Source organism: Staurois parvus, unplaced genomic scaffold, assembly GCF_062004578.1.
Source record: "Staurois parvus isolate SC_StPar_1 unplaced genomic scaffold, SC_StPar_1.0 ptg000155l, whole genome shotgun sequence".
In the NCBI taxonomy this organism is placed as follows: Eukaryota; Metazoa; Chordata; class Amphibia; order Anura; family Ranidae; genus Staurois; species Staurois parvus.
This window is the reverse complement of record NW_028317951.1, coordinates 13466636-13493859: the sequence shown is the minus strand read 5'-3', so window position 1 is coordinate 13493859 and position 27224 is coordinate 13466636. Positions and strand designations below refer to the sequence as shown.

General features: G+C 37.1%; 1 protein-coding gene across 2 annotated transcripts in view; it reads left to right on the top strand.

Annotated features, from left to right (window-relative positions):
- The window catches only part of MECOM (MDS1 and EVI1 complex locus), a 72693-nt gene extending 56017 nt beyond the window's left edge, over positions 1 to 16676 (top strand). For both annotated transcript variants that reach the window (XM_089675472.1, XM_089675470.1), the window contains 6 exons: positions 989 to 1066; positions 5337 to 5506; positions 5993 to 6137; positions 8889 to 9113; positions 12139 to 12322; positions 15256 to 16676. In XM_089675472.1, the coding sequence (XP_089531598.1) occupies positions 989 to 1066; positions 5337 to 5506; positions 5993 to 6137; positions 8889 to 9113; positions 12139 to 12322; positions 15256 to 15390 (937 nt within the window). In that variant the 3' untranslated portion in view covers positions 15391 to 16676. The remainder of the gene's footprint in view (positions 1 to 988; positions 1067 to 5336; positions 5507 to 5992; positions 6138 to 8888; positions 9114 to 12138; positions 12323 to 15255) is intronic.
- The last annotated feature ends 10548 nt before the right edge of the window (positions 16677 to 27224 follow it).

The following is a 27224-nucleotide window of genomic DNA, read 5'->3' as shown; positions in this document are numbered from 1 at the left end:
GTGCCCAATTATGTCAGTGGAGGGAGTTATGCCTCATCGTTGGTGCCAATTGAAAGAATAGTGTCTCGTCATTGGTGTCAGCGGAAGGTATAGTGTCCCATCATTGGTGTCACTGGGAGGAATAGTGCCCATTCATTATGTCAGTGGAAGGAGCTATGCCCCATCTTTGGTGCCAATGAAAACAATAGTGCCCCATCGTTGGTGTCCGTGAAAGGAATAGTGCCCAATAGTTGGTGTCAGTGTGAGGAGTAGTGTCCAATCATTGGTGACATTGGGAGGAATAGTGCCCATTCATTATGTCAGTGGAAGGAGTTATGCCCCATTGTTGGTACCAATGGAAAGAATAGTGCCCCATCATTGGTGTCCATGGAAGGAATACTGCCATATCATTGACGTCTGTAGGAAGAATAGTGCCCCACCATTGTTGTCATTGGAAGGAACTTTGCCTTATCATTGGTTTCAGTGGAAGGATAGTGCCTCATCAGTGGTATCAATGGAAGGAATGGTGCATCATTTTTGTTGTCAGTGGGAAATATAGTACCTCATATCAGTTGAAGGAACAGTGCCCCAAAGGCTGGATAAAGGCAAGCAAAGTGCTGTGTCCAGGCCTCAGTTTGGAGATCACTGGCTTAGAGAAAAGATGAAGACCTCTGTAGTGCAGAAACACAAACATGTTTGTGAAATCTCCACAATAGTGGAAAACACTGAGAATGACAGCTTCCCTCCTATGGCTTACACCTTCTGTAGAGAACAGTGAAGATATCAATACTATTATAACTTAGAATGTACATTGGGGAAGAACATACAGATATTGACAGAGTAAATGATAAAATGATTAAGTGAAAATAATGATTTGTGGAGTCCTTTGTGTGAGATGCATTCTTTCATTGACATTTTAGTTCTGGATTAACTCTGTGGGGGTCAAGCAAGTAATAAAACAGTGTAATGTTCTTTTGTAGGAAAGTGAATTTCTTATCTATTTACTTAGGTACTGTGGGAAGATTTTCCCAAGATCTGCAAATCTAACGCGGCATCTACGGACTCACACAGGAGAACAGCCTTACCGGTATGAAATATTTCAGATTTTATCAGTTTTGTTATTGCTGTTCAAATAAACCCCTAACCTACTTAAAGTTATTCACCCACAATATTGTTGCTTTCAGAGCTTGGTGTATGAACAGCTTTATAATAAAAAAAAAAAAACAATTTCATGTAGACTTATCCTTTAATTGGTATCTATAAAGGTTTTGTATGTACTGTATGGTTTTTCTTCACTTACTATGGCCAAAGTTAAAAATATTTTTTTTAGAAATATGTTTTTTTGGTAGGTAATGTAAAAAATGCATATATAAATGTTTTGTGTTCCCTTTAGCCAGAGCTCCTTTTCATAGGTTTCCAAGTTATATTTATCTGCTATGCTAAAAAAAACTGTTGCTTACAGAGCTCAAAAGCTCAATAGCTGAAACCGTGATTTGCACACACAAGAGAAAATGTTAAAGCAGTGATTTATGAGACACAGAAGCCCTAATTTAGTAAGCTGCTATAGCATTAAAAAAAACCTTAAAGTGACAGGCTGAAGTGGCCTGCCAACCATTGTTACTGTAGATCATTTTGGTGCTATTTGCTATGCCATATGCCAGCTGGATGAATAAAGGTCAGAAACTATGAACTTTAACTGCTTCTGTTCTCTGTCTTTAGAAAACCCATAATGCTTGGTGAATTCTGAGTCATTGGTGCACCCTATATTACATTTATATTCATAAAACAAAAAATAAGGAATCAAGCTTATGCTTACAAAATGATAAACATTAAAATAAAGTGACCTGGTAACATTATAGTCCCCTTTAAGAAACAATTGAAATCAGCAGACCTTATTTAAACCAACCTAAAAAAACATAAACCTCTTTTTCAATGTTTATCCATAGGTCACCTGATTCCAATTCCTCAACACACCTAAAACAGAGTGGCCGCTGGTTATGACTATATGTTGTTTACTAGCAGCTGGTGTTGGCTGTATATCCCTTCAGATTAACTGCAATGACTAAAACTATAATAAGTTTTTGAGAAGCTTGGTAATGAAAGAGGATTGGTGAATCAGTGTTCATGTTGAAATCTTTACCATCATCTATTGCTAAATTATTCCTGTAACACATGGTATTCAGTTTACAATTCAAATCATCTTTGCCAGTACTAGCACACTGCAATATCTTACCATACAAGCTATTTTCCTAACAACCGATATCCTATAATTACAATAAAATCACTATTGAAAAAGGTATAAATAACAAGGGAGTTTCTTTCTGCTTACTGGATATGTGTACATTAACCGCTTCCCGACCGCCCTATAGCAGAAATACTGCTACAGGGCGGCACAGGTGCGCAAAATCATATATATATATATATATATATATATATATATATATATACGTGATTTTGCATTTTCACATAAGGGTCTCTTTAAATAAGGTAACTTGTGTAGTGTGGCAGTAGAGAGTGAGAGTCTATTTGCTTGCCGTTTTATTCTTGATAGTATGTCAACCTCTTATGTTGCACTATTTGTTGTAAGCTGATCAATGATAATCTCTGTATATTCAAACCTGTTTGAATGTGGCAATGTCAGTGTTTTGAGCGTAGATGTTTGGTGACTTTCTATGTTGCCCATAATCAGCAGCTGGATCCACATTATTAGATTTTTTTTCCAGTTGACATCTGAATATTTTTGGTTGTAGCAGACGCAATGTGATTTTTTGCAGCATTTGCCTTAAAATATGTGTATAACCAAAACTAGTTGATCATAGTGTAGGGAAGGGTTAAAAACCCTGTGTTTTATTTTTTTTGCTTTCTGCGTACCATTAGCAAATCTCTATTTACTACCTGCTGCTGAGATGCAACAGGATGTTAGAGGAAATCTACCAACCCAACCCCCTTTTTTGGCTTTTTAGTTCTGTATCCCATCTAGTTGACAAATGCTCCTCTGATGATACCGTTATGAAAAAACATGTCAGATACATGCTGTTGAACATCTTTGCATGACCCTTACTTTGAGCCATGGATATTGTTCAACCACTATCTCTTTCTTTACATTGGCCTTGCTTGCACAGCCCAACATAAGATGTTGTTAAGTATCCTGTTTATGCTGGCATTTTGGGTAGATTAACTGAGCTACCATGCTTGTATGACTGTCTAACCAACTTTCACTTCAGTAACTAGCCCTTTATTTAAGGGTGCTATATGAGTTGCACTTGACTGGAGCATTATATGCCATTTGTTGTGTAAGCACACTTGGTGCTATCTGTACAGATTACAATGTGCATTACTGTATGGCCATATGAGATAGCCAGGAACAATCTTTTGTATCTGATAGTCTTCATGCATAGGGGTGTACAATATTACAATTATACCCATGGAGTTGTTTCAAGCATACTGTATGTTGGAACAGTGTGATCCACTTGCTATTCGGGATGCTAGCATGACTGACCTATGGAAACTTATGGTCATTTTGATATTAGACAGACACATTCTATGCTGTGGGAGCCCCTTTTCTAAATTATTTGACTGGCCATTCTATATCTAAAAAATATTACTTGAGTCCAATTACTGAGTTCTGTATGGATTGTATTACAGTCCTTTCTTCATATCCATTTCATCATTTCATGTATCTGTCATGCAATGATTTTATCTATCTCTACAAACAAGTTAATCTGTTCTATCAGATACAAGTCCCCTTGAACTATGAGGAAAATACATTGTTTTGTTTTTCATTTAAGCTTTTTATTTAATTTGCAAAGAGGCTTCTAGAAATGTTTAAGCAATAGCATATAGTCACTTTTTTTGAATAAAGCTGACTGTAGGTTGCAATGGGGCTCATGATAGAATCATTTTTTCATGTTACGTTTTTATATTCCATGCGGATATATCTAAACATATAAGTTGGAAGGAAAGGTCATGTATGTTTTTTTCAAGAAGCTTATAATTATTTAATGCTGATGCATTTTATCTTTTTGATAAAACTAAATACAATTTGAATGTACTTGCAATATTGTGTCGTGGCATCTGGGTAAATCCTTTATCATTTGCTCTCTTAATATGTTAATTAGGAAGGTGCCAGTTTTTACTTTATCCAAAGCTAAAAATATGAGCAGGTTTACACTTTAAAGTAAATTTTATTTGTATCAAAGATATTTTATGAAATAACCAATTGAGGAAGTTCTGTATTTGACCCACCTATATAAAAACTTAGCCCCACAGGCAGTGCATTGTTTTCAGGGAGTTGTCTGGGTCATAGATTTACTCTGAAACAATGAACAGTAAAGCAGGACTAATATGTAGCACTGTATAGAAGAAAGCAGAACCTAAACATGTAATGATCATATATGGCAACCCCGGGCACATATAAAATTAGAGACTATATATAGAAACAAAGTTATTGAAAACATTAATGAACATTGAAAGGATTATTTGATTATATTTTCATACAAATAAAGATTGAAAATATTAAATGTTACATTTAGGAAACGTTGCAGAGTTAGATCCCTCTACCCATTTATAAAAATATCTTAAAAGAGAAGTAAGGCCAAAGCTGTGTTGGCCATACTTCTCTTCTAAGTCACATGAGTACACTTATTTCTACACTCGTGCACCATATTCAGCCGACAGCAGGCTAAAGCCAAGAGGCTGACATCATAGAGCCAGTCCAGGCTCTGGAGGGATCTCAGCTATAATTGTGGGATCCATCCAGATGCCTGACTGGTAGCTGACTCAGCCTCTCAGTGCTCTGCTGAGAGCTTGAGCCAGCCACTCCCCCTTCACAGCCCTGCATTCCAGTGGGAGCTGGAGAGGAAGAGCAGAGAGCCAATGACTGACAGTCACCACTCTGTGCTCAGTGAAGACTGAGAACTGAGCGATCAGTGGTCATGTGATTGCTCAGTTCTTGGTCAGCATTAGACTGATGCTGCAGCTACATGGGTGAGTATGTATGTTTGTTTTTCTTTAAATCTTGCACTTTTTTTTATTGAAGCGGAGCCTTTTTCATCTGTTGCAACCAATCAACCCTGCCTTTCATTTTCACTTAGTATTTTATTTTGTGCCCACTTACATATTTGAAGCTCTCTCTTTAATATAATCTTAACAATGAAAGAATGTCAGTGCCTGAGACAGGTAATGCTTTCTATATCCTCTTCTCTGGAGTGCTGTACTAGCATAAAAACACATCAGAGTCCAATCTGCAAAGTTGGATTAACACAAAAAAACAAGCAAGGTTCTGTTTGATCTAACCTGCTGTGATGTGTCTTGCGTTAAACATTGCTCACTAACCTCTGTCTGTCTCCTGGTTCTAGATGTAAATACTGTGACCGGTCTTTCAGTATCTCCTCCAATCTCCAACGGCATGTCCGCAACATTCACAACAAGGAGAAGCCATTCAAGTGCCACTTGTGTGATAGATGCTTTGGTCAGCAAACTAACCTAGATCGACATCTAAAGAAGCATGAGAATGGAAACCTCTCTGGTATGCCATATTTAATCTGTGATGAGTGTCATAAGAGTATTCATTTAGTGCTTTATGCTTCTAATGTGACTGAGAAAATAAAAATGAAAAATGGGCTGTCAGAGGCAAGTATTACTGTAAATGAACATAAAGCAAAGGCCAAGCTGTGTTTGCTGATCCCCTTTTATAGTAAAAACTGTTTGAAAGACATATAAGACCCTACACTTCATACATGTGTGTGGTTGTGAGACCGCGGTGTTGCTATATTTATTGTATGATTCGTCTGGCTGCAGGAGGGAGTCTGTTTTTTAGACAATAGGAAGTTGAGTGTACACATGGATTTCATCTTTTCTACTCATTGACCCTAGACACTTTTTTGTGTAAATGGTGTTTTTCCCAAACCTCCCTATGCCTGAAGACTCGGCTCAGCCTTTGTCGACACAATGCACAGTATGTGTTACTGCACTGTGGGAGTATGAGAATTGACCTTTTTTATTTCCTCCATAGGTACAGCTGCATCTTCCCCTCATTCAGAGTCTGAAGGCACAGGAGCCATTCTGGAAGACAAGGAAGATTCTTATTTTACAGAAATTCGAAATTTTATTGGCAACAGCAGCCAAAGCAAGCAGTCACCTTTGAACTCAGAAGACAGGTAAGAATATACTGTAATATAATAGTTTGTATAATTAGCCTTTAGCCACATGTAATTACCATGTAAATAATTGTAATAAAAAAAATCTAATTTAAAACAAATTCATGAACATTGCTGTTGAACAGCAAGATAAAATCGCTTTCAAACAGTGATAGACCAATGGATTGCTAAATTCAAACATGTGGAATTATATATGAGACATAACATCCATTTTTGTTAAAATATTAGTGTCATGTGTTGTGATCTGTGAAAACAGTGGAACATCAACCAAAAAGTCATGTTATTGTGGTTTTATAGTTTGTCATGCATACACTCCAATAGTCATCCTATGGCCAGTAGTATATTATTTCTTGTGAGAATGGATGATGGGCACCTTATTGATTTTTTGAGAATATAGATGGATGCAAAGACTTCAACAGATAGAGCAAATAAAAAATACAAATAAGGAATAACGAGTTTAGCACATACATTGGTGTCTTTTGATTTGTAAGCACATGAAAACAATGTATTATTATTAGTAGAGATAATTATTATATGATGCACAAAACATGTCAGCCTTGTTCATGAAAGAAAAAAGAAAGTCAATAGCATCTAAAAATACATGGAACCTAATATAAAAAATAATGACCACATTTTTAAGTAATTCATTGTGGTGAAAAAGTCTGAATGTATTTTTTTAATCATATTTCCTTTGTCTTTTGATTGGTGACTTGCATTAAACATCTGGCCACAACATGTCCCTAAACAGGAAGTTAATAAGAAGGGAGGGTCATAGGGTCAGCCAGTGTTTCCTTTTCAGAATTCAGCATTCTGACTGTGCTTGATGGATATTTTATCCCTGGCAAATTACTGAACTTGGAGACGTAATTAGCAAATCTGTTTATTCAATCATAAAGCTTTCCTTTCTTTGGGTCCAGTTCATGAAACATTCATCCATGAGAAATGTGATGTAGCATAACTAGCACCATTATTTTGGCAATGCCACCTACTATTTTTTTCCAGTTCCTGCTGGTGGTCCAAATGCACAATCATTATACTCAGATAAAAGATAGAGGTAGTCACCATGTGTTTTGAACTTGCCAGTAATTATCCTGTTTTGAGGCCGATGGATTCATTGCTTATTCAGCCCTTCAGTTTTAAATAAATCATTTCCTGACTTTTTACATTGATCCCTTTTTAACAGTGTTGACTTTTCATGTATCCTGGTGGGGGAGACGTATTCAAGAAGAGAGGGATGTCAAAGAAAAACAGAGCCCTGAATAGTCAAGTCTTAATATACAGAGGAAACCCATTGTCTGGGAAGTGTACAAGATAATTTGGAGAATTACTGAATCATTTCCAATGTGGCTACAGATGATTTAGCAGACAGGTTATTTTCTAAGAAAAAAAGCCCCTTATATAGTAGCTATAAAACTGTTCTGTCGTATAGTTGGGAAGGAATCTTAGAAACTACTAATTGACTTTAACAATGCTGTAAGGGAGAATTATATATAAACTGCTTAGATGTTGCTAAAATGAAGTTAGTGATTTTCTGAAGACAGGTTATTTGGTAGCTGATATTTGAAAAACAGGGTACAGCTTAAGAGCTGGAGATCTCAGTGTATAATGCAATGATAACTTTTTTACCCATAAAAACAAAATGATGATATTGGTTCCCATTCCCAGACACATAAAAAAGACCATCCAGCCAGAAGGAAAAATAGCTTTCTAAAGGAAAGACTAGACCTTTTTTTTACACGCTTGCTGGTTCAGACTAGACTGAAATCTTATAGAAGCTTTAGCATGTTAAATTAATTTTAAAATTTTTATGTTCAGTATTTTTAATTATGCACCTTTCTAATCAAATAATGTCCAGTCATCCTGCTATGAAAGCCCTTGCTCAGGCATTTCCTGTTATAGGGTGACAATGCTCTGTCCCTGTCCTTCAATTGTACTCCTGCATTGTCAGGAGCAATTATTCATGTACATAATTTGGTAGGGTTACGGACTCATTTAGCAAGTGTGATGAGTTGTTGCCATTCCTTAAAGTGATACTAAAGGTATTTTTAAAAATCATAAACATGTTATACCTACCTGCTCTGTGCAATGATTTAGCACAGGGCAGCCCTGACAATCCTCTTCTTGGTTCCCCCGCAGGCGCTCATGGCTCCTCTCCCCTGTTAAGTGCTCCCATAGCATGCTCATTCCTGAAACCCATTCTGTGTGTTCATAGACACATGATCACATGGTAATCATTGGCTCTCATTGCTGTCTCTGTGCCAATTTGGAGGGAGAGAGCTGGGAGAGCCTCTGCTCTTGTGCACATTGCTGGATTAAGATCGGCCTCAGGTAAGTATTAGAGGCTGGAGGGTGGAACTGCACACAGAAGGTTTTATACCCTCATGCATTCAATGGATGAAAGTAAAAATCCTTCAGCCTTTAGCACCATGTTAAACTTTTTAGGAGACCCTCAGGTGTGTTGGCACCCTGTCACATGCTATTCCAGTAAAGACTACACATGGCAGTGCTGTCACACATAGTACAGACATGATTCACTAGTGCAACCTGACCTAAGAAATTATGTGCAGCAGTTGCTAGACTCTGTGCATGTAGAAAGGACAAGACTGCAAAAAAGGATGCAGGAAATCAGCAGCACTGAGATTAAATGGATGGAAAGGGTGAACATAAAATGTTTTAGCACAGTTATGTAGAAAACTCAAAGCCTGTCTGTTCAGGTTTTTATGTACCTTAATGATATTTTTTTTCATCTAGGATGAATGGGAGTCATGATAAAATTATGCTGACTGGTCAGAATTCTGATATCTTGGATGATGATGAGATAGAGGATGACACTATTCTGGATGAAGATGAGGAGGAGAATGACCCTACAGAGAAATCACTGAAGGAACCAAATTCAAGTTTGCTTGAAAACTGCCGTGACAATGACTTTGAGGAAGAGAGTAAGGCTGCCTTAAACTGCAAAGTCACCCCCAACAGGTTGGTTCATTTTGTTTACCTGAGTTCTCTCCTATTTGCACTTCCCACCCTATGTGTGTTTAACTAAAGCCAGGAAAACACAGGGGCCAAATATCAGGCAGTATTGGCCAGTTTAAAATAAACTGGACAACATTTGGCCTGTGTGTACAACAGCCTGTCCAACAGAAGCTGGCTGAACATCTGGCTTCTGTTAAACGGGCATGCTGGAAAAGGAGCATCCAATCGGCATCCGATCAGTGCTCACAGCCAATGGCTGTAAATGCTGATCAGTGTAATCTTGCAGGGGGGAGGGGCGGTCCCCCTGTCAGAACAGATATGCTGGAAAATAGAAGCCAATCGGCATCTCATCAGTGCTCGCAGACAATGATTGTGAGTGCTGATCAGTATTTTCTGGCGGGGAGGAGGGGGAGGTCCCAATGTCAGAACAATATTTCAATATTATGATTATGCATCTACATAATTTGGTACATAATTTGGTAGGTTTATGCACTCTAATGAATAGCTCAGCTGAGAGATTGCTGTACTAAAATTGCAGAGTTTCTACAGTGTGCTCCTCGCTATCTCCTCAGTTTTAAAAAAAAAAACTGCCTGTGTGTACCAGGCTTAAGGATCCATTAAAAAAAAAACCTCATGCACATTGGTAAAGCACAGTATATGCTTTACAAATATGTTTAGTACTCTGCTAGCTATGGGACTCTGGGAGAGACAGAATAAATTTGCTATTAAGTAGGCTGAAAAACTAAGTGTATTCCAATACCGTATCTTAACATACACCAAGTTCTAAGGTCCTGAATAGTCAAGAAACCCCCCTGCACAGGGATGCTGAATTTCAGTAATTGCTACAAGGGAAGTGTAGTGTTTTCTGTTAGCACGTAACTTGTTATTTTTATGTAAGTTTATTATTTTTACAAGATTTCCCATTTTGTTTGATATTTTACAAATATACATTTGTAGACTAGCAACTTGGGGGAGCTCTGACTGGCTCAGTGCAATTACCCTAACATTTTTCTAATACATGTTGAGATAAGACATCTGCTTCAAAGGGTGCTTTATTTTCATGGAGTTTGCCAACTTATACACTTGCATTGTACCAAGGAGCAGTAAAACACAACCATTGTGTAACACTGTTTATCAGGTAGCAGAGCTCATATATGTAATGACTGCACCTATACTGCAAGTAATTGATTAGCATTGCTAAGATTTTGGTATTGTTTTATGGACCCTTCACACCTTTATGGTGTGTTGCAGTGCATTATCACACACATATTAAGGTGCTGTATTTCATATGATCTCCTATGCTGTGTCATTTGGAATTGCCTACTAACACATAATAGCAGACAAAAAACTGGACATGCACCTTTTTTTTAACATGATGTGTGTGTTGTAGTGCGCTGCTTCATCACCTACTGTATTTGTTCTAAAATAGCAGTATATAAGGTGCATTGTGTTACTGTGCATTGTGGTAACGCATTTTAACCACTTTCCACCCAGCCACTACACATAAACGGCCGGGTGGGAGCTCTCCCTGTCTGAGTGGTCGATCCTGAATGTCCTGTCAGAATGTGCACCTTGCAAGGTCTTATGGCAATGCAGCAGCATGAACCTGCAATGGCTTATCCCTCAGACACAGCACATCACAGATCGGGACATTGACATTGTGATTGGAAGGAGAGGGGATGCTGATGCCTGTGATAGCTCTCTGCATAGCCAATAAGTTTAGTGTTCAGCTATGCAGAGAAAACACAGATTGCAGCCATCCACACACAGTACACCAAGCACCATCTGTCCCTGTCCAAGTGTCATAGCAACATCTGTACCAGTGTCACAGCAACACCTGTACCAGTGTCACATCAACATCTGTACCAGTTTACCAGTGCATAAAACATCTGTCACAGTGTACTAGTGTCCAGTCAACATCTGTCACAGTATACAAGTGTCACATCAACATCTGTCACAGTGTACCAGTTCACAAAAACATTTGTCAGTGTACCAGTGTCCCACCAATAAAATAAAATAAAAAAAAATTAAAGCGGTTGGGGGTTCTAAGTTCCAGCAAAATACTGATTTTTACTTGTAAACAAAAAGTGTCAGAAGTCGGCCTGGTCTTAAAGTGGACAACGCCTGAAGGTCCTCCTTGGATGTTGGGCCTCTCTTTGTAGCTAGGCTGTGAAAAATTCTCACACATGTGGTATCGCCATACTCAGGAGGAGTAGCAGAATGTGTTTTGAGCTGTAGTTGCAAGTATGTCTATTCCATGTGTGAGAAATAATTTGTTAATATGACATTTTTGTGGAAAAAAAACTAATTTTCCAAAGAATTGTGGAAAAAATTACAACTTCAAAAAACTCATTATGCCTCATACTAAATACCTCAGGGGTAAAAAAAAAGGGGGTCATTTGGGAGGTATTTGTACTTTCTTTGCATGTTAGGGCCTCAGGAAATGAGATAGGCCGTCAGTACAGCAGGTGTGATAAGGTGTGATCAATTTTCAATGATTGTAACCATAGCTTGTAGACTCTATAAATTTCACACAGATCAAATATTATACACAGATTTGGGTTATTTTTACCAAAACAAATGTAGTAGTATAAATTTTGATTACAATTTATGAAGAAAAATTCTTATTTGCAAAATTGTATAATAGAAACTAAGAAGAACATGCTTTTTTTTCAAAATTTGAAGTCTTTTTTCATTTATAGCGCAAAAAAAAACAAAAAACAGAGGAAATTAAATACCACCAAAAGAAAGCTCTGTCTAAAAAAATTATAACAATTTCATTTTAGTACAGTGTTGCATGGCTGAGAAATTATGATTCAAAGTGTAACAGCGCTGAAAGCTGAAAAATTGGCCTGGGCAGGAAGGGGGTGAAAGTGCCTGGTATTGAGGTGGTTATTATGCACATTTTACCGTACTATTGGTGTAAAGCCACCCTAAATCTTTTTTCCCTTATTGGAATACTTTGTTTTGTAAATGTTTTTTTTTATCCAGGACTAAAGATGTTTAGCTGGTCCCCTTTGTTTTGCAGGTATGATGATGAAGATTTCAAAACTGGTCTGTCAGCTCTGGACCACATACGGCACTTCACAGATAGTCTTAAGATGAGAAAAATGGATGACAGTCAATATAATGATGATGATCTCGCTGCTTTCACTGCTTCACAATTGGCAGAAGAATTAAAACAGCCACTTTATAGAAAATCCAAATCCCAGGTAAACTATTTTACGATTTCTTAAAGATTGTAAAGTCCATCTCTAGTTTTCAAGTTTACCATTTAGGAGAAAAACATCATATTTAAGGACAGTTCTGACTTTGAAAAGCCAGAAGACATTCAGGGCTTATGTCAATGGCATCAATTTGAAATCAGTTTTTAGATGCTTCTGAGATCGTTCAGATTTCATTGACAGCTGAAACTGACCTGCAGTTGACCACCTTTTGACCTGACTGTGTTGATTGGAAAATCCTTCCTGCGGAGCCATTGTGTTCTCTTGGTGGGGGGTGTGGGGGGGATCCATCCCTGCTGGGAGAACACAGTAATTACTGATATGGGCTATAATAGCCGCTAGCAATAATCAAGTGTAAAATCTGACAGGCTAGTTGTACTCAAGTTGATCAATCAGCTTGGGTACATTCAACCTGCCCATACATAGCTAGAATCACAGCTGGTCCTTGCTGAACAGGTAGAAATTCTAACCGCCTTAAGTTTCATAATACGACATTGAGAATGATCATTATCTTTACTACAATTATCTTTAGCTAGAGAGGATCATACTTAGTGTATTGGAGGGAACTGGAAACTGGCACTGAGTTACCAAAGAGCTACTATTTTTGCAGTTCAAAGGTACCATCAGCTTAATTAAAATAAACAAATGAAGAAATAAATAAGCAAACAAAACAATAAAATTGTAAGTACAACACATAAATATGAGTGACAATACACAGTATCTTATAATAAAATAGCTTTTTCAGCATTTTAGTTGAACTGTTCCTGTCTGTAAATGAAATAAAGGTACAATTAAAATGATTTAAAGTGATTACATTACATAACCCCATATTTTTTCATAACTCTTTCTTCATAGTGCACATGAGCAGCACATTGGGGTTGATTTACTAAAACTCTGGTGCAGCTGTTCATAGAAACCGATCAGCTTCCATTTTTTTTTAATTGAACAAGCTAAAGTTAGGAGCTGATTGGCTCCCATGCACAGATTTTGTACTCTCCAGTTTTAGTAAATCAACCCCATTATGCTTTGTCATACGTTTAAGGATCTACAGTTTAAAAGACCTGAGTCCCCACAGGCAACCTTCATCAATTCAAATAATTTATTCAGTCATATTAAAATAATAGGTGCTTACATGTTTCAGACATAATGTCCTTAGCTGTAGAATAACAAATATACAAATGAAAGACCCTCTCTACAATTAGGAAATGTTTTGTTTATACCATGTTGTGCACCAATATAACCTGAGCTGGAAACAGTGCAAGCAGGGGCATTGCTAGGATTGCAAAATACTTGGGGCACCTTGGGGGGGCTCCAAAAAGATTAATTTAATGTGCACAAAGCCAAATTGTGAATGGGAAGAGCTTAAAGGGGCATAGTTAAATAAAACATGAGCTTCCTTGTACCCATAACATATTCTTTAATTGCTGTGCCACAAGCCAGAGTCTCACAGACATGTATAAACCCCAGCGAAATCAATTTTAGCAAAATAATTTTTTTAAAAATGAAATGTTTCCATTACATATGCTTTTGTGTATAATGAAATTAGACACATAGCTAACATTTTGTCCAGATCCCCATTAAATTGTCAGGGACTTCTTAGCAACAAGCAACTGTGAAGTGTTATAAGTATGTAATGTAGAATATAGTGTATATACTGCAGGAGTCTATGACATAGTACGCTAGGGTGTGTAATGCAAAGTGTGCAAAAGTCAAGAGTAGGTAATGTACAGAGTGCATCACAAACAAAAGATTTCCCAGCACAGGTACCAGCAAGCCTGCAAAACTACCAAATTGACTATGTCAGGCTTTTTTTTGCACACTGCACCTTAAGTTGCAGTGCCAAAGTCAAGTTAGAAGTATATAATGCACAAAATGCAGGGGTATGTGATGCACCTTGTGCAGGGGATAGGAGTGTATAAAACAGAGTGCAGGTTTTAGGAGTGTGTAACACACAGTGTTTGAAGGTCATGGGCACATAATGTACAGAGCGCAGGGGTCAGGAGTATGTAATGCACAGGTTGCAGGGGTGTTTATGTACAGCGTGAAGTACTGTTGAATATATGACACAAAGGACACATAGGGTCAGTGGTGTGTAACATACAGAATGCAGAGTCAAGGGTTAGTAACACACAGAATGCATGGGTCAGAAGTACAAAAGACACACGATATATGGCTCAGGGGTATGTAACACACACACACACAACCACAACTTTCCTCTGCAAGTCAACATTCTTCTTAAGTAAAAATGTAACAATTATCCCCTCCCATTACAGAACTCCTACCTTTGCTAAAATCCCCTCTCCAAGCACAAATTCCCCCCTTCCCCTCTCCCTTCACCCTACCCAAAATCTCTCCTTCAAGTACAAATCTACATACACCGTTCCCCCCAAAATCTCTCCTCCTAGCACAAATCTTCATCTTTCCAAATCTCTCCTGCCAGCACGAAGCTTCATTCCTCACCTTTCCGGTAATTGTTGCCCCCACCTGAATTTACGAAGCCTCAGACTATGCATGACAAGCAAGGAGATTCCTCCCAAGTTCCCCCTTGACATGTGGCACATTAGAGCCAAGGAGGAGCCCTTGCATCTGAATACTTTTGTCCTGGCAGGCAGCACATGGGGAGTGATACTGGCTGCTGCAGTGGTGAGTGGTCAGAGTATCAAGACCTGGAACACCTATCAGGAAATGCAAACACATGCTTCTGGTGCCCAGTGATAATGACATCCCTGGGTACAGGGCATCCTCATGATACCTCTTGCACAAACATTCTCATAGTTTTGTTTATCTAATTCTCCAGCATTCACATTTACCAAATCTTTAAACTACAACACGTGTGGAAATTGTGATAGGTTCTGTATGTAATTGCACTAAACAACGTTATTTTACAATGTGTGTAATGTTCTGTTCTGTTTTTCTTTTAGGCATATGCTATGATGCTGTCATTATCAGACCAGGAACCACTGCATAGCGCAACCCACAATTCCCCTAGTATGTGGCACAACATGGCAAGGGCAGCTGCCGAATCCACTGCTTTACACTCTATTAGTCATGTATGACATAGTGATGGTACCTCTTTGGGGCCAAGTCCAACATCTAGCATGTCTCTTCCATGTGGAAGAGTTTAGGAAGAAAAAGACTGAGGAGCAGGATGCCTTATTACCTGCAGGGTCATCTTAAAGTCTGGTGACCTTAATTAAAAAAAACTATTTATTCTCATTGTTTTGTTTTGCACAGCAAAGGCAGCTGCTGATTTCCAGAGCAAAAAAAAAAAGGTGGACTATGAAGTTAATGGACTTTGGTGGACGCTGAGTCTTCCAGATCATTTTTGTGTTATCCTAACACATTTACAAGCACTCAAAAAAAAAGGAAAAAGAAAATCAGAATCTTTTTTTATACACACTACTTTACTACAAGTGTGACATAAAAAGTCGCTTCAACACAGACAGTTTCTATTACACAAGCTTCATGTATTTAAACAGAAGTAGATATTTACAAATGTACATTATCACTTAATGTAGAAAAATAACAGGGAATAATTTGTTCTTTCCTTAATTATGTCTTAATTACTTTGTGGGGGGAAAGAAATTATGTGTATATTGTGAATTTTACAATGTTCAGTACTCAAAGAGAGCTCAAGTCATTAAGGGTCATTTTCACCATTGATACCACTAATATATCGTACCGTTCAATGTTTGCCAAATCATTGTTTTAACCTTTTTAATTTTAGACAATCATTGTCAGTCAGTGTTTTGACTTTTTACCCATGTACTTGTATTTATTTCTTCTTTTTTCGACTTATGATTTTTGGTCAACATAAGATAGCACTGTTATACTTGTTATGTTGTCAGAGGCACTCACAGATTTTCCAGTGTCTGGAAAACAAATTCTGTATGTATGTGCTTATTGTGTTTCAGTTTTTTTTACCATTTCCTTTGTTCTGAGATGAAAAATAGATGCAACTTAATTTTTTGTAATGCAATTGTTTTTTGTTCTCTTGTACAAATTGTTTTAATTTCTTCCATGAGCGCATGATTCCTCCGATTAAAATTGTACCTGTTATTTTATGCTGTTTGTCTGCAAGCTTGTGAGTTGTTATGTTCCTGTTAATCCTATTTGTAAAATGAAGTGTTCAATTTCTGTTTAAATATGTGTATTTTATTTTTTTTCCTTTCACTTTTGAGGGACCAGATTTAATTTTCTTTTTTTTTTTTGTAATCTCATTTTGAAATAATTGAGGTACTTTCTTTAATTGTTTTGTACAATTGTAATTGTTACACATTCAAGTTCATTATTTTGGGAGGACTAAGTACATGAAAATAAAGAACTACATTGTTGGAGGTCAGTGTTAAGTCAGCTGATTCTGTGTACAAGAAAAATTTAATTGGTTTTAATTTTACTGCAGGAAACACTTTTAATGATAATAAATATGAAGGCATTTCAGGTATTACAATTGTGCTTTAGATCAAATAATTAACAATACCTCCAGACAGAGCTTGTGGACAGAGACACTTGTCTGTGTACAAAGAGATTTTCTTCCCTTATGAACCAATTCAGTTGTAAAAGCATCTGATAACACCTCAAAGCAATTTAAAGCAGGTTAAACTAACTCATACGGTCACATACAACTCAGAAGCAAATCAAAGCAACTCAAATACATGTCAAGGCAAAAAAAAAGAGAAAGCCACCCTGAGAGAATAAAGAATATGGCTTGATTTAGAGTTAAAGCCAAGGCAAACCATGCCACTCCCTTTCCATTAGTTCCACCAATTTCAGGAACTGAAAATCATCCTACCATGGTCGTCGCCATACTGTACTGAGTCTCTACCATTTGTATATATATGTTACACATTGGCTTCAATACTTTGAGTTTCCGACCAAAGTCATAGTCATAAGTCCTCAGTCCTCAGCTGCATACTTGTTCTGGGTAACAGGGTATAATTGAAATACATATAAGAGAGCTGTTTTACCTGACCAAAAGATTTGCTTTTCTGTCCATCCAGTCCTGAGATTTACAAAAAATTTTCAAAAGGCACATTCAGGTGAAAGCTAACACTTCAGGTTATGGAATTCATTGGGGGTCTCCTCTTCACCCCAGTCTAAGACATGACTGCTAACTGTTTGCTATGGTATAGTACAGAATATATTGTATTTTCCTAATGAAGTCCTAATGCCTTTATTATGTATTAAGTCACACTGAAAATATGTATTATAGTAATACAAGACAGACAGTTTTATAAACTATCCTTTTTTAATGAGACCTGGTAATAGCATATGGGCTACTGCATGATGACTCCACAAGTAAAATGCTGCCGCTGAAAAACTTTGAAAACTAATATGACAGAAGGGTTTATGGGTTTGGAATTACAAGATTAATGTATATGGTTATCACTGCAAATTATTAATCCCTGTTTCCTGATGTTTTAAAGTATCCTGGAAGGAAACCTGTGCTAAGATAATATAAAGACCAATGTCGAATTCTCCCTTTGAAAATACCATTTGCCTACGTTCAGTAGGCTTCAATACTTTCTAAGTCACTGACCTGGAACAAGTAGGCAGATAAGGACTTCTGACTTCCTTCCAACTTCATTAGCTCTATGCTTGTTCCAGGTCAGTGACTCATAAAGGTCTGAAGATACAGAGAGACAGGCACTAAGCATTTGCAGAAGATTATTTGTAATGGCAGCTTCCAATTTCTTGCAGCATTGTTATACTTTAATACCACTTCTGTGTTGAGGCAGTTTGTATGAACATGCTATATAGACCTATTAATATCACAATCTCTTTCTGTTGCTTTTGAGTGCTGGAAAATGAAGTTTAGGTTAAAAATCAATATTTATGAGCCCAATTCGCAAGCTATGTTGCATTAGTATAACTAAAGGCAAAACTTTTTTTTTAATTATTGGATAGAGTGGAGAGGGATTAGAACACCTGTCAGGTTTTATTGCTGTCTGTGTCCCCATTAGGGAGATTCACCCTCTCTAGTTGTCCTTTTTACCATTAGCATTGAAAATAAAGGAAAGTCCCACCTTTTGGGTTGTCCCCCAAAAAGTAATAGAGAGGACACCTTCCAATGGGGATACTAATTCTGGTTACCTGGGGGTCCCCAAGGAATTCCCTTAATTTCTCACTTCCTGTTTGGCTATGGGACACAGATGGCAAAAAAAAAAAATCTGACAGGGGTTATAACCTTCCCTTACTCTATCCAAAATTTTTTTAAAAAGGTTTGCCTATAGTTCTACTTTAAATTGTACTAAAAATAACAGAGATGCAGTTTGACTTTATTGACCTATATTTTACAATTCAAGTGCATAGAATGTCTGCCTTTTAAAAACATAAAAACAACTGTTAAATGTATCAAAAATGTATACATTAACAAGCTTTAAAATCACAGCATCTGGAGTGATTGTAGGCTGAATATTTGCAGATGTGCATGCCTCTTAAAGGATCTCTATTCTGAAAGGGATATTTAGGTTACCATTGCTATTACAAATGTTGCTTGCTTGACTATGACTTCAAAAATTTCAGAGTCATCCTCATAAAAACCATGCATCCAGTTAAGTTAGTTTTAAGTCAGTACTACAGTTGATAGGACTATGTCTCATTGTCCTTTATTCTTGCAGAGAAGTCTGCCCATCTGTGGTTGGCCTTACTCATAACAGCCCATAAGTTTTTAGAATACTGCTGTCTGTGGACTTACAGAATAAATTAAATTAATAGAAAAAGCACTATGGCAACCAACTCCATATAAACCTATAGTCAGGGGTGGACTGGCAACTCATGGAGCATCCGGGCAATAGGGGATTATGGGGCCCCTGTGTCCTTGCCCAAACTCAAAAAAGCCTATGAAAAGTACCAGGGGCACTCAAACCACACTCCAAACAGCCTATGAAAGGGCATCTCATGGGGCCCCCTACTGACCCTGGGCCCTGGGGCAGTGCCCAAGTGCTGAAATGGTCAGTCTGCTCCTGTCTATAGTTCCTACTACAGGACCCTGATGCATTCATACCCATGTGTGACAGTTAAGGCCTTCCTTCAAGCTACCAATACTTGTACTAAAGTACTCGCTGATACAGATTACCAATACTTTTGTGGAGTGATTTGAGCCCGTACAAAATGAATGGCTCAAATCACACTGCAAATATCACCACACCCACAGGGAAACCGCATGAGATACGGACAGAAATCGTAACGCATAACGCATTCCTGTTCAAATCACATGTGATTCTTTGCAGTGCGATTTGAGCCCATTCATTTTGTATGTGCTCAAATCGCACCACAAAGGTATGGGTTTCAGGTATCTGAGCATTTGCATGAGTATAAGTGCTCCTGCAAATGCTTAGTATCAGTATCAGTGCAACCCTAGTTTAAAGTGTATCAATGAACTTCTCCTATTCACTCCATTTTGGTCTGCAAAATATACCATTGTTTTTTGTTATATCTATTTGATCAGTTGGAAAAATACCTGCTGATAATGCCAGAAATCTTGTGAGCTGCTAACTTATTGTGCTTTCTGCCTGTGCTCAAGGAGGGGTTATAAATTAGATTGTAAGCTCTAACGAGCAGGGCCCTCTGAATCCTCCTGTATTAATTTGTATTGTCATTGTACTGTCTGCCCTTATATTGTAAAGCACTGCGTAAACTGTTGGCGCTATATAAATCCTGTATAATAATAATAATGAAGAGGAGGGGGAGGGAGATAAGAACAGGGTTGTGTTTGTAATCTATAATGAAGCAGGCATGGCTGACAACTAAAGATGAGCAAATCGAACCTGGCGAAGTGGAATTCGTTTCGAATATCAGGAAAAATTTGATTCACATCGAATCCGAATTTTAGCAAACTTCGGGTGCACGAATCAAATTTTTCCTGATCAGCCGGCAAAAGTGTCACTGCAGAGAGCTCCGCTATTTCTGACAGTTCTGACAGTTCATTTACAGCGGTTGAAACATTGTATCTATTTGTTTCCATTTAGGATACAGATGTTTTTATTCGGAAATAAATAGATACAATGTTTCAACCGCTGTAAATGTGAAGGAACTGTCAGAGAACTGTCAGAAATAGCGGAGCTCTCTGCAGATACACTTTTTGCTGTACTGGAATACTTCTTCTTTTCATTCTTCTTCTTCTTTTCATTCTTCTTCTTCTTCTTCTTCTTTTCATTCTTCTTTTCATTCTTCTTCTTTTCATTCTTCTTCTTCTTCTTTTCATTCTTCTTTTCATTCTTCTTCTTCTTCTTTTCATTCTTCTTCTTCTTTTCATTCTTCTTCTTCTTCTTTTCATTCTTCTTTTCATTCTTCTTCTTCTTCTTTTCATTCTTCTTCTTCTTCTTTTCATTCTTCTTTTCATTCTTCTTCTTCTTCTTTTCATTCTTCTTCTTCTTCTTTTCATTCTTCTTTTCATTCTTCTCATTCTTCTTTTCATTCTTCTTTTCATTCTTCTTCTCATTCTTCTTTTCATTCTTCTTCTTCTTCTTTTCATTCTTCTTCTTCTTTTCATTCTTCTTCTTCTTCTTTTCATTCTTCTTTTCATTCTTCTTCTTCTTCTTTTCATTCTTCTTCTTCTTCTTTTCATTCTTCTTTTCATTCTTCTTCTTCTTCTTTTCATTCTTCTTCTTCTTTTCATTCTTCTTTTCATTCTTCTCATTCTTCTTTTCATTCTTCTTTTCATTCTTCTTCTCATTCTTCTTTTCATTCCTCTTCTTTTCATTCTTCTTCTTCTTCTTTTCATTCTTCTTTTCATTCTTCTCATTCTTCTTTTCATTCTTCTTTTCATTCTTCTTCTCATTCTTCTTTTCATTCTTCTTCTTCTTCTTTTCATTCTTCTTCTTCTTCTTTTCATTCTTCTTCTTCTTTTCATTCTTCTTTTCATTCTTCTTCTTCTTTTCATTCTTCTTCTTCTTCTTTTCATTCTTCTTTACATTCTTCTTCTTCTTCTTTTCATTCTTCTTCTTCTTCTTCTTTTCATTCTTCTTCTTCTTCTTTTCATTCTTCTTTTCATTCTTTTCATTCTTCTTTTCATTCTTCTTCTTCTTCTTTTCATTCTTCTTTTCATTCTTCTTCTTCTTCTTTTCATTCTTCTTCTTTTCATTCTTCTTTTCATTCTTCTCATTCTTCTTTTCATTCTTCTTTTCATTCTTCTTCTCATTCTTCTTTTCATTCTTCTTCTTCTTCTTTTCATTCTTCTTTTCATTCTTCTCATTCTTCTTTTCATTCTTCTTTTCATTCTTCTTCTCATTCTTCTTTTCATTGTTCTTCTTTTCATTCTTCTTCTTCTTCTTTTCATTCTTCTTCTTCTTTTCATTCTTCTTCTTCTTCTTTTCATTCTTCTTTTCATTCTTCTTCTTCTTCTTCTTTTCATTCTTCTTTTCATTCTTCTTCTTCTTCTTCTTTTCATTCTTCTTCTTTTCATTCTTCTTTTCATTCTTCTCATTCTTCTTTTCATTCTTTTTTTCATTCTTCTTCTCATTCTTTTCATTTTTCTTCTTCTTCTTCTTTTCATTCTTCTTTTCATTCTTCTCATTCTTCTTTTCATTCTTCTTCTTCTTTTCATTCTTCTTCTTCTTCTTTTCATTCTTCTTTTCATTCTTCTTCTTCTTCTTTTCATTCTTCTTCTTCTTTTCATTCTTCTTTTCATTCTTCTCATTCTTCTTTTCATTCTTCTTCTCATTCTTTTCATTCTTCTTCTTCTTCTTCTTTTCATTCTTCTTTTCATTCTTCTTTTCATTCTTCTTCTCATTCTTCTTTTCATTCTTCTTCTTTTCATTCTTCTTCTTTTCATTCTTCTTTTCATTCTTCTTCTTCTTCTTTTCATTCTTCTTCTTTTCATTCTTCTTTTCATTCTTCTTCTTCTTCGTCGTGCCCCGTGACTGCCCAAATGAGTGAAGTGTGCGGTGATTCTAAGATCGACGGCACTCATCTGCATGTCATACTGACTGACAGTATTATTTCTCTTCCCCAGCAGACTCCAAGGGCATTTAAATTAAAGGTACAGTGTTCTGCACTAATATAAAGGCTCTCTGAAGCCTAGAAACCCTTTTAATAAGTTAAATTTGCGGCGAATAAATTCGCATCGAATCGAATTTCTCCCGCAAATTCGGCGAATCAGCCGAATCGAATTTTTGAATAATTCGCTCATCTCTACTGACAACACATGCTTTGGAATCCAGGGCCAACAATACACTGGTGTTGATTCATTAAAGGCAAACAGACTTTGCACTTTGTAAGCGCAGTTGCACTCTGCAAGAGCATTTGTTCGAGTGCTTAGTAAATGAGGTGAAACTGCACTTTGCAAACAATGCCCACTCACATGCAAGGAAAACTTAAAAACAAAATTTTTGCTTGCACATGATTGGATGGTGGAAGTCAGCAGAGCTTTCTCTCATTTACTAAGCTCTGGACCTAATGCCCTTGCAGAGTGCACTATTAGTGGCTTTAGTAAATCAACCCCATAGTGTTGTGTTAAAGAGAGAGCTTGGAGCACACAATGGGGATGATTTACTAAAGGGAAATAAACCGTGGACTTGGCAAGTACGGTTGCTTCAGACCTTAGTAAATGAGGTGAAGCTTTATTTAGCAAATAATATCCAATCACATGCAAAGCAAATTAAAAAAGCAGATTTTTTTGTTTGCCTATAATTGGATGGTGGAAATCAGCAGAGCTTCACTTCATTCACTAAGCTCTGGAACAACTGCACTTGCAAAGTGCACAGTTTATTTGCTTTTAGTAAGTCAATCCCTCTATTTCACACATGTCAACAGTTATGTTTCAGTACTTGCGCATGTTTATTTATATAAAACAAGTGGAAATACACATGTATTACAGACACATACTAAATATATATTTTTAAATTTAATCTTGGCGTATGTTTTAGAGTTTAGTCCATTTCACTGAAGTAGTTACAACGGTACATTGCTTCTTGAAGATAAGAGCCCAGGTTCAGCAAGAATTTCAAAGCATTTCCAATTCATCAAGCACCTTCCAAAAAAACATTTTAGTGCCCTGTGCCTCCAGTCTTGTAGCATTGTGCACAGACCATAAAAGACAACTGCAATATTTTTAAATATCAATATTGTAATGAACCTAGCACACTTATTAAATCAGCTATATAAATGCTACAGTTTTTCCTGGTAAACAGTTTTCTGGGGAGCTAAAGCTGTAGAGATTGGTGGCCTTTTTGATGGATAGGTGTTGACTTGGAGAACATGGTTTATTTTAACACATCATTTAACATAGGGCAGCACAGTGGCTAAGTAGTTAGCACTTCTGCCTGGCAGTACTAGGGTCGTTGGCTCAAACCTCAACCACAGCACTACTTGCCTGGAGTTTGCATGTTCTCCCTGTGCCCGCGTGGGTTTCCTCTGGGTACTCTGGTTTCCACCCACACCACAAAGACATGCTGGTAGGTTAATTGGCTCCTGGCTAAATTGGCCCTAGTATGTGTTTGTATGAATGTGAGCTAATGACCTTAGATTGTAAGCTCCTTAAAGGCAGGGACTGATGTGAATGTATAATATATAAAAAAGATCTGCGTAAATTGACGGCGCTATACCTGCAATAATAATTATAATATATAATTGTAATAATTAATAATTGTACCTGCAATAATAAACTAAGGATGGCCATACATTGAAATTTGGTTGGTTCAGCAGGGACAGGAAAAATTTAAATCCATGCATGTGCAGGCGCATTGCACAGACATCTTTCTTCCGATCTACTTCTGCCTCCCAGGTTCTTCCCATACAATCAGTGCTGCTGGATATAGCTGGCAACACTGATCAGTATATCCATCCACATCAAATGTGTTCTTGGGGGTAACGGATCATTTTTTTTTTGACCTGCTGGTTAAATGAGAAAAAAATGATTAATTTATGGCCAGCTTAAGATTTTGCCGTAGTATGCATCACCTAATTCTGTTGATAAAATCAACCAAAATGGTGGCCGCTTACATCATTACTAACTGACCATCAAGTCTCCTGTACAGGAATCAATATACAGGAGTACTATCCTGGGCCATTCATGTCCCAACATGTCACAATCTTCTTTTATGTGAAAAAAGGGTATTTCAATCATATACAGTAAATTGCTTATGAAATAAGTGTGATAGGCTCACTAAAATATTGATTTTTTTAACAAAGGTGCAATTGCCCTTTAAAGGAAACTATAATAAGAACTATAATAAGATGACAAGTATGGAGGCATTCATTGCTAATATATCCTGACTGTCATGCTAATTCAGTGGATTCACTCATTTCTGAGTATCTGGAATCAGATAAGGGGTTTTTATTTTACTCGGACTTTCCTGATCTCCATACTTGTCTAATGTATTGATACCAGAGATAGCCAGGCAACTATCATTTATAGAAGTTCAGCAATGACAGCTTCCTCTCCTGTTTGGTTTACCCTTCATGGAATTTTGTCCTTAGATTTAACAATCATTTAGCATTCTGCAGTAGAGATGAGGTTTGAATTCTGGGTAATGCCGGATTTACCCTGATCTCTAGCTTTTCACTTATCTGTGAATAGTTTGGCCTGTTGACCAATTGCTGCAACAGACCTCTCTGGCTGTGCAAAAAGTGATTTATAAGTGGCTTCAAAGGAAGCTGATACATAATGAAGGTATAGTGTAGGTGGACCTTGTTCTGGCCCTAGGCTGTTACCTCTCTGGTCGTGACAAAAGGAGAGGTCAGTAGATAATAAACTCTGGGATGAGTATTAAGGAGTGCCTAGTACAAATCTTCATACCATTCAGACGACTTTTTAAAATATTTATTGGTTAGGAGCGTCAAATGTTTATTGGTTATGAGCCAATGGGATTCCCCTTGTAATCTATACTGGACCTTCATCTAGGATAAGCGTCTGATGCAGATGAAGGGAATCACCCTTGTTTACAGACAAAGGGAAGTTGGCTGGGAAAAGTCACTTACCTGCCATCAATTCAATTTTCTTTATCTTTGTAAATATCACTGTAGCTTGTGTACATCACACAGGTGTACCACTTCACAGGTAGACTAAAGGCATCCCCCAGACATGTTACTGAAAGTAAATGTGCATTTTAATGTTTCTCTTTTTCTTTTATAAAAATATTTTGTACTGGTACATGTCACCCCTTACAGTGCCCAACTCCCCTTGCCTTTTGTTTGACAATTCCTAGCCTGCTACAATTTAAATTGGTAAAAACTAAATTCTAGGATTTGTCTCCCATTGAGTTAAAAGGTGTTTGCATTAACATTCACAATACACACATTTTTTTCATCAGTTTGGCAAATGCCCTGCAATTCAGTCCTATGCATGTTCAGAACATCTCTGTTTTTCAGCAGAGGTTCACCAAACTTTAGCCGACTGCCTGGTAAAGCTTGGGAGATACTTACAAATGCTTGAATACATCAGAAGCTTGTTGAACAAGATACTTTTCAGTTTAATCTTTACAAGGCAAGATAAAAAAAATCGCTCATGAAAGTTTAGACTTACTAGTCCTGAAAGCCGGTTTATCAGATTTTACATTGTCATTGAGTAGTACTCAAATTGGAAGAGAGAAGTCAACCTGCAGCAGGGAACATTCACGTGGTCTCTTCACAGTTTGAGCTCAGCCAGGGGCGGACTGACCATTTGGAATCTCGGGCACTGCCCGAGGGCCCGGGGTCAGTAGGGGGCCCCATGAGATGCCCCTGGTACCTTTTTCATAGGCTTTTTTGAGTTTGGGCAAGGACACAGGGGCCCCATGATCCCCTATTGCCCGGGGGCCCCATGAGTTGTCAGTCCACCCCTGGGCTCAGCTATATATGACATTTTAATATCTTGTCACCAAGAGAAATAAAGTAAATGCAAACTCAGAATTCAGCTTTCAATAAATACTTTTTTCATACTGTTGCATCTCAGCTTTATTTTATTTATTTATTTAGGTACTTGTTTAGCGCCATCAATTTATTCAGTGCTTTACACACACACACACACACACATATATATATATATTGTACATTTACATCAGTCCCTAACTCTCAAGCTTTGTTGATTTACCCTGTTTGTAAATTGGGGAACAATGATAAAAACTCCCTTAACAGAATAAAAGATTTTTCTAGAGTTTCAGTTTAAATCATAGCCATAATAAAGTAGTAGTAAACATACTGCTGTAAAAGAGAAATACATGTTAGGTAATTTATTATGTTATCAGCTTATGTTATCTAGGAAGCATCTTGCCCTTGGGAGGCTTAGGCATGCATGGTGTTATTTCAGTTTGGAAAGGGAGAAAACTGGAGGATTTTTGTGACTCTTGCCATCTAGAGCACTGCTTATTGTTTCAATTTTCTTATTGTAACTTTTAACGTTTTACCCTTTAGCATAACAAATCAAATGCCTATTTTCCCCAAGGCTTCATGCACACTGGGCTTAAAAAAATGCCAGTTCCCTTGGCAGAAAAAAATGCTGATATAGAGCGTTTTTGTACACAATTTAGGCGAGTTTAGGAGAGTTTAGTGTTTTTTTCTGCCAGAAAGCTCCAATCAAAAACACAAACCAGAAGGGTTTTTTTCCTGCCTCTAAACGTTGTGCTTAAAATATGCCTCTAATTGTCCTAATGTGCATGGACACATAGGATAACACTGAGCTTCTTCTACAAGTAAAACACAAAACTCCTGTATTAATCTTTAAGCAAATGTGCTTGGAGCCTAACATTTTCTGCTGCGGCATACTGTTTACAAGTACTGTATACTACAGGTAAACTTTCCAAGATTCTTGTATCTCAAGAACCATACTAACCATCTTCCTTAATAAATAGTGCTGTTTTTGTCTAACCCCATCAACTGTTTCAGTTTTTTTAATTAGGGTACATTTTATTTACTACCTATTATTTCCAGTCCCGCTATTCTTTACTATTCTGATTTACGTATTTGAAAAAAA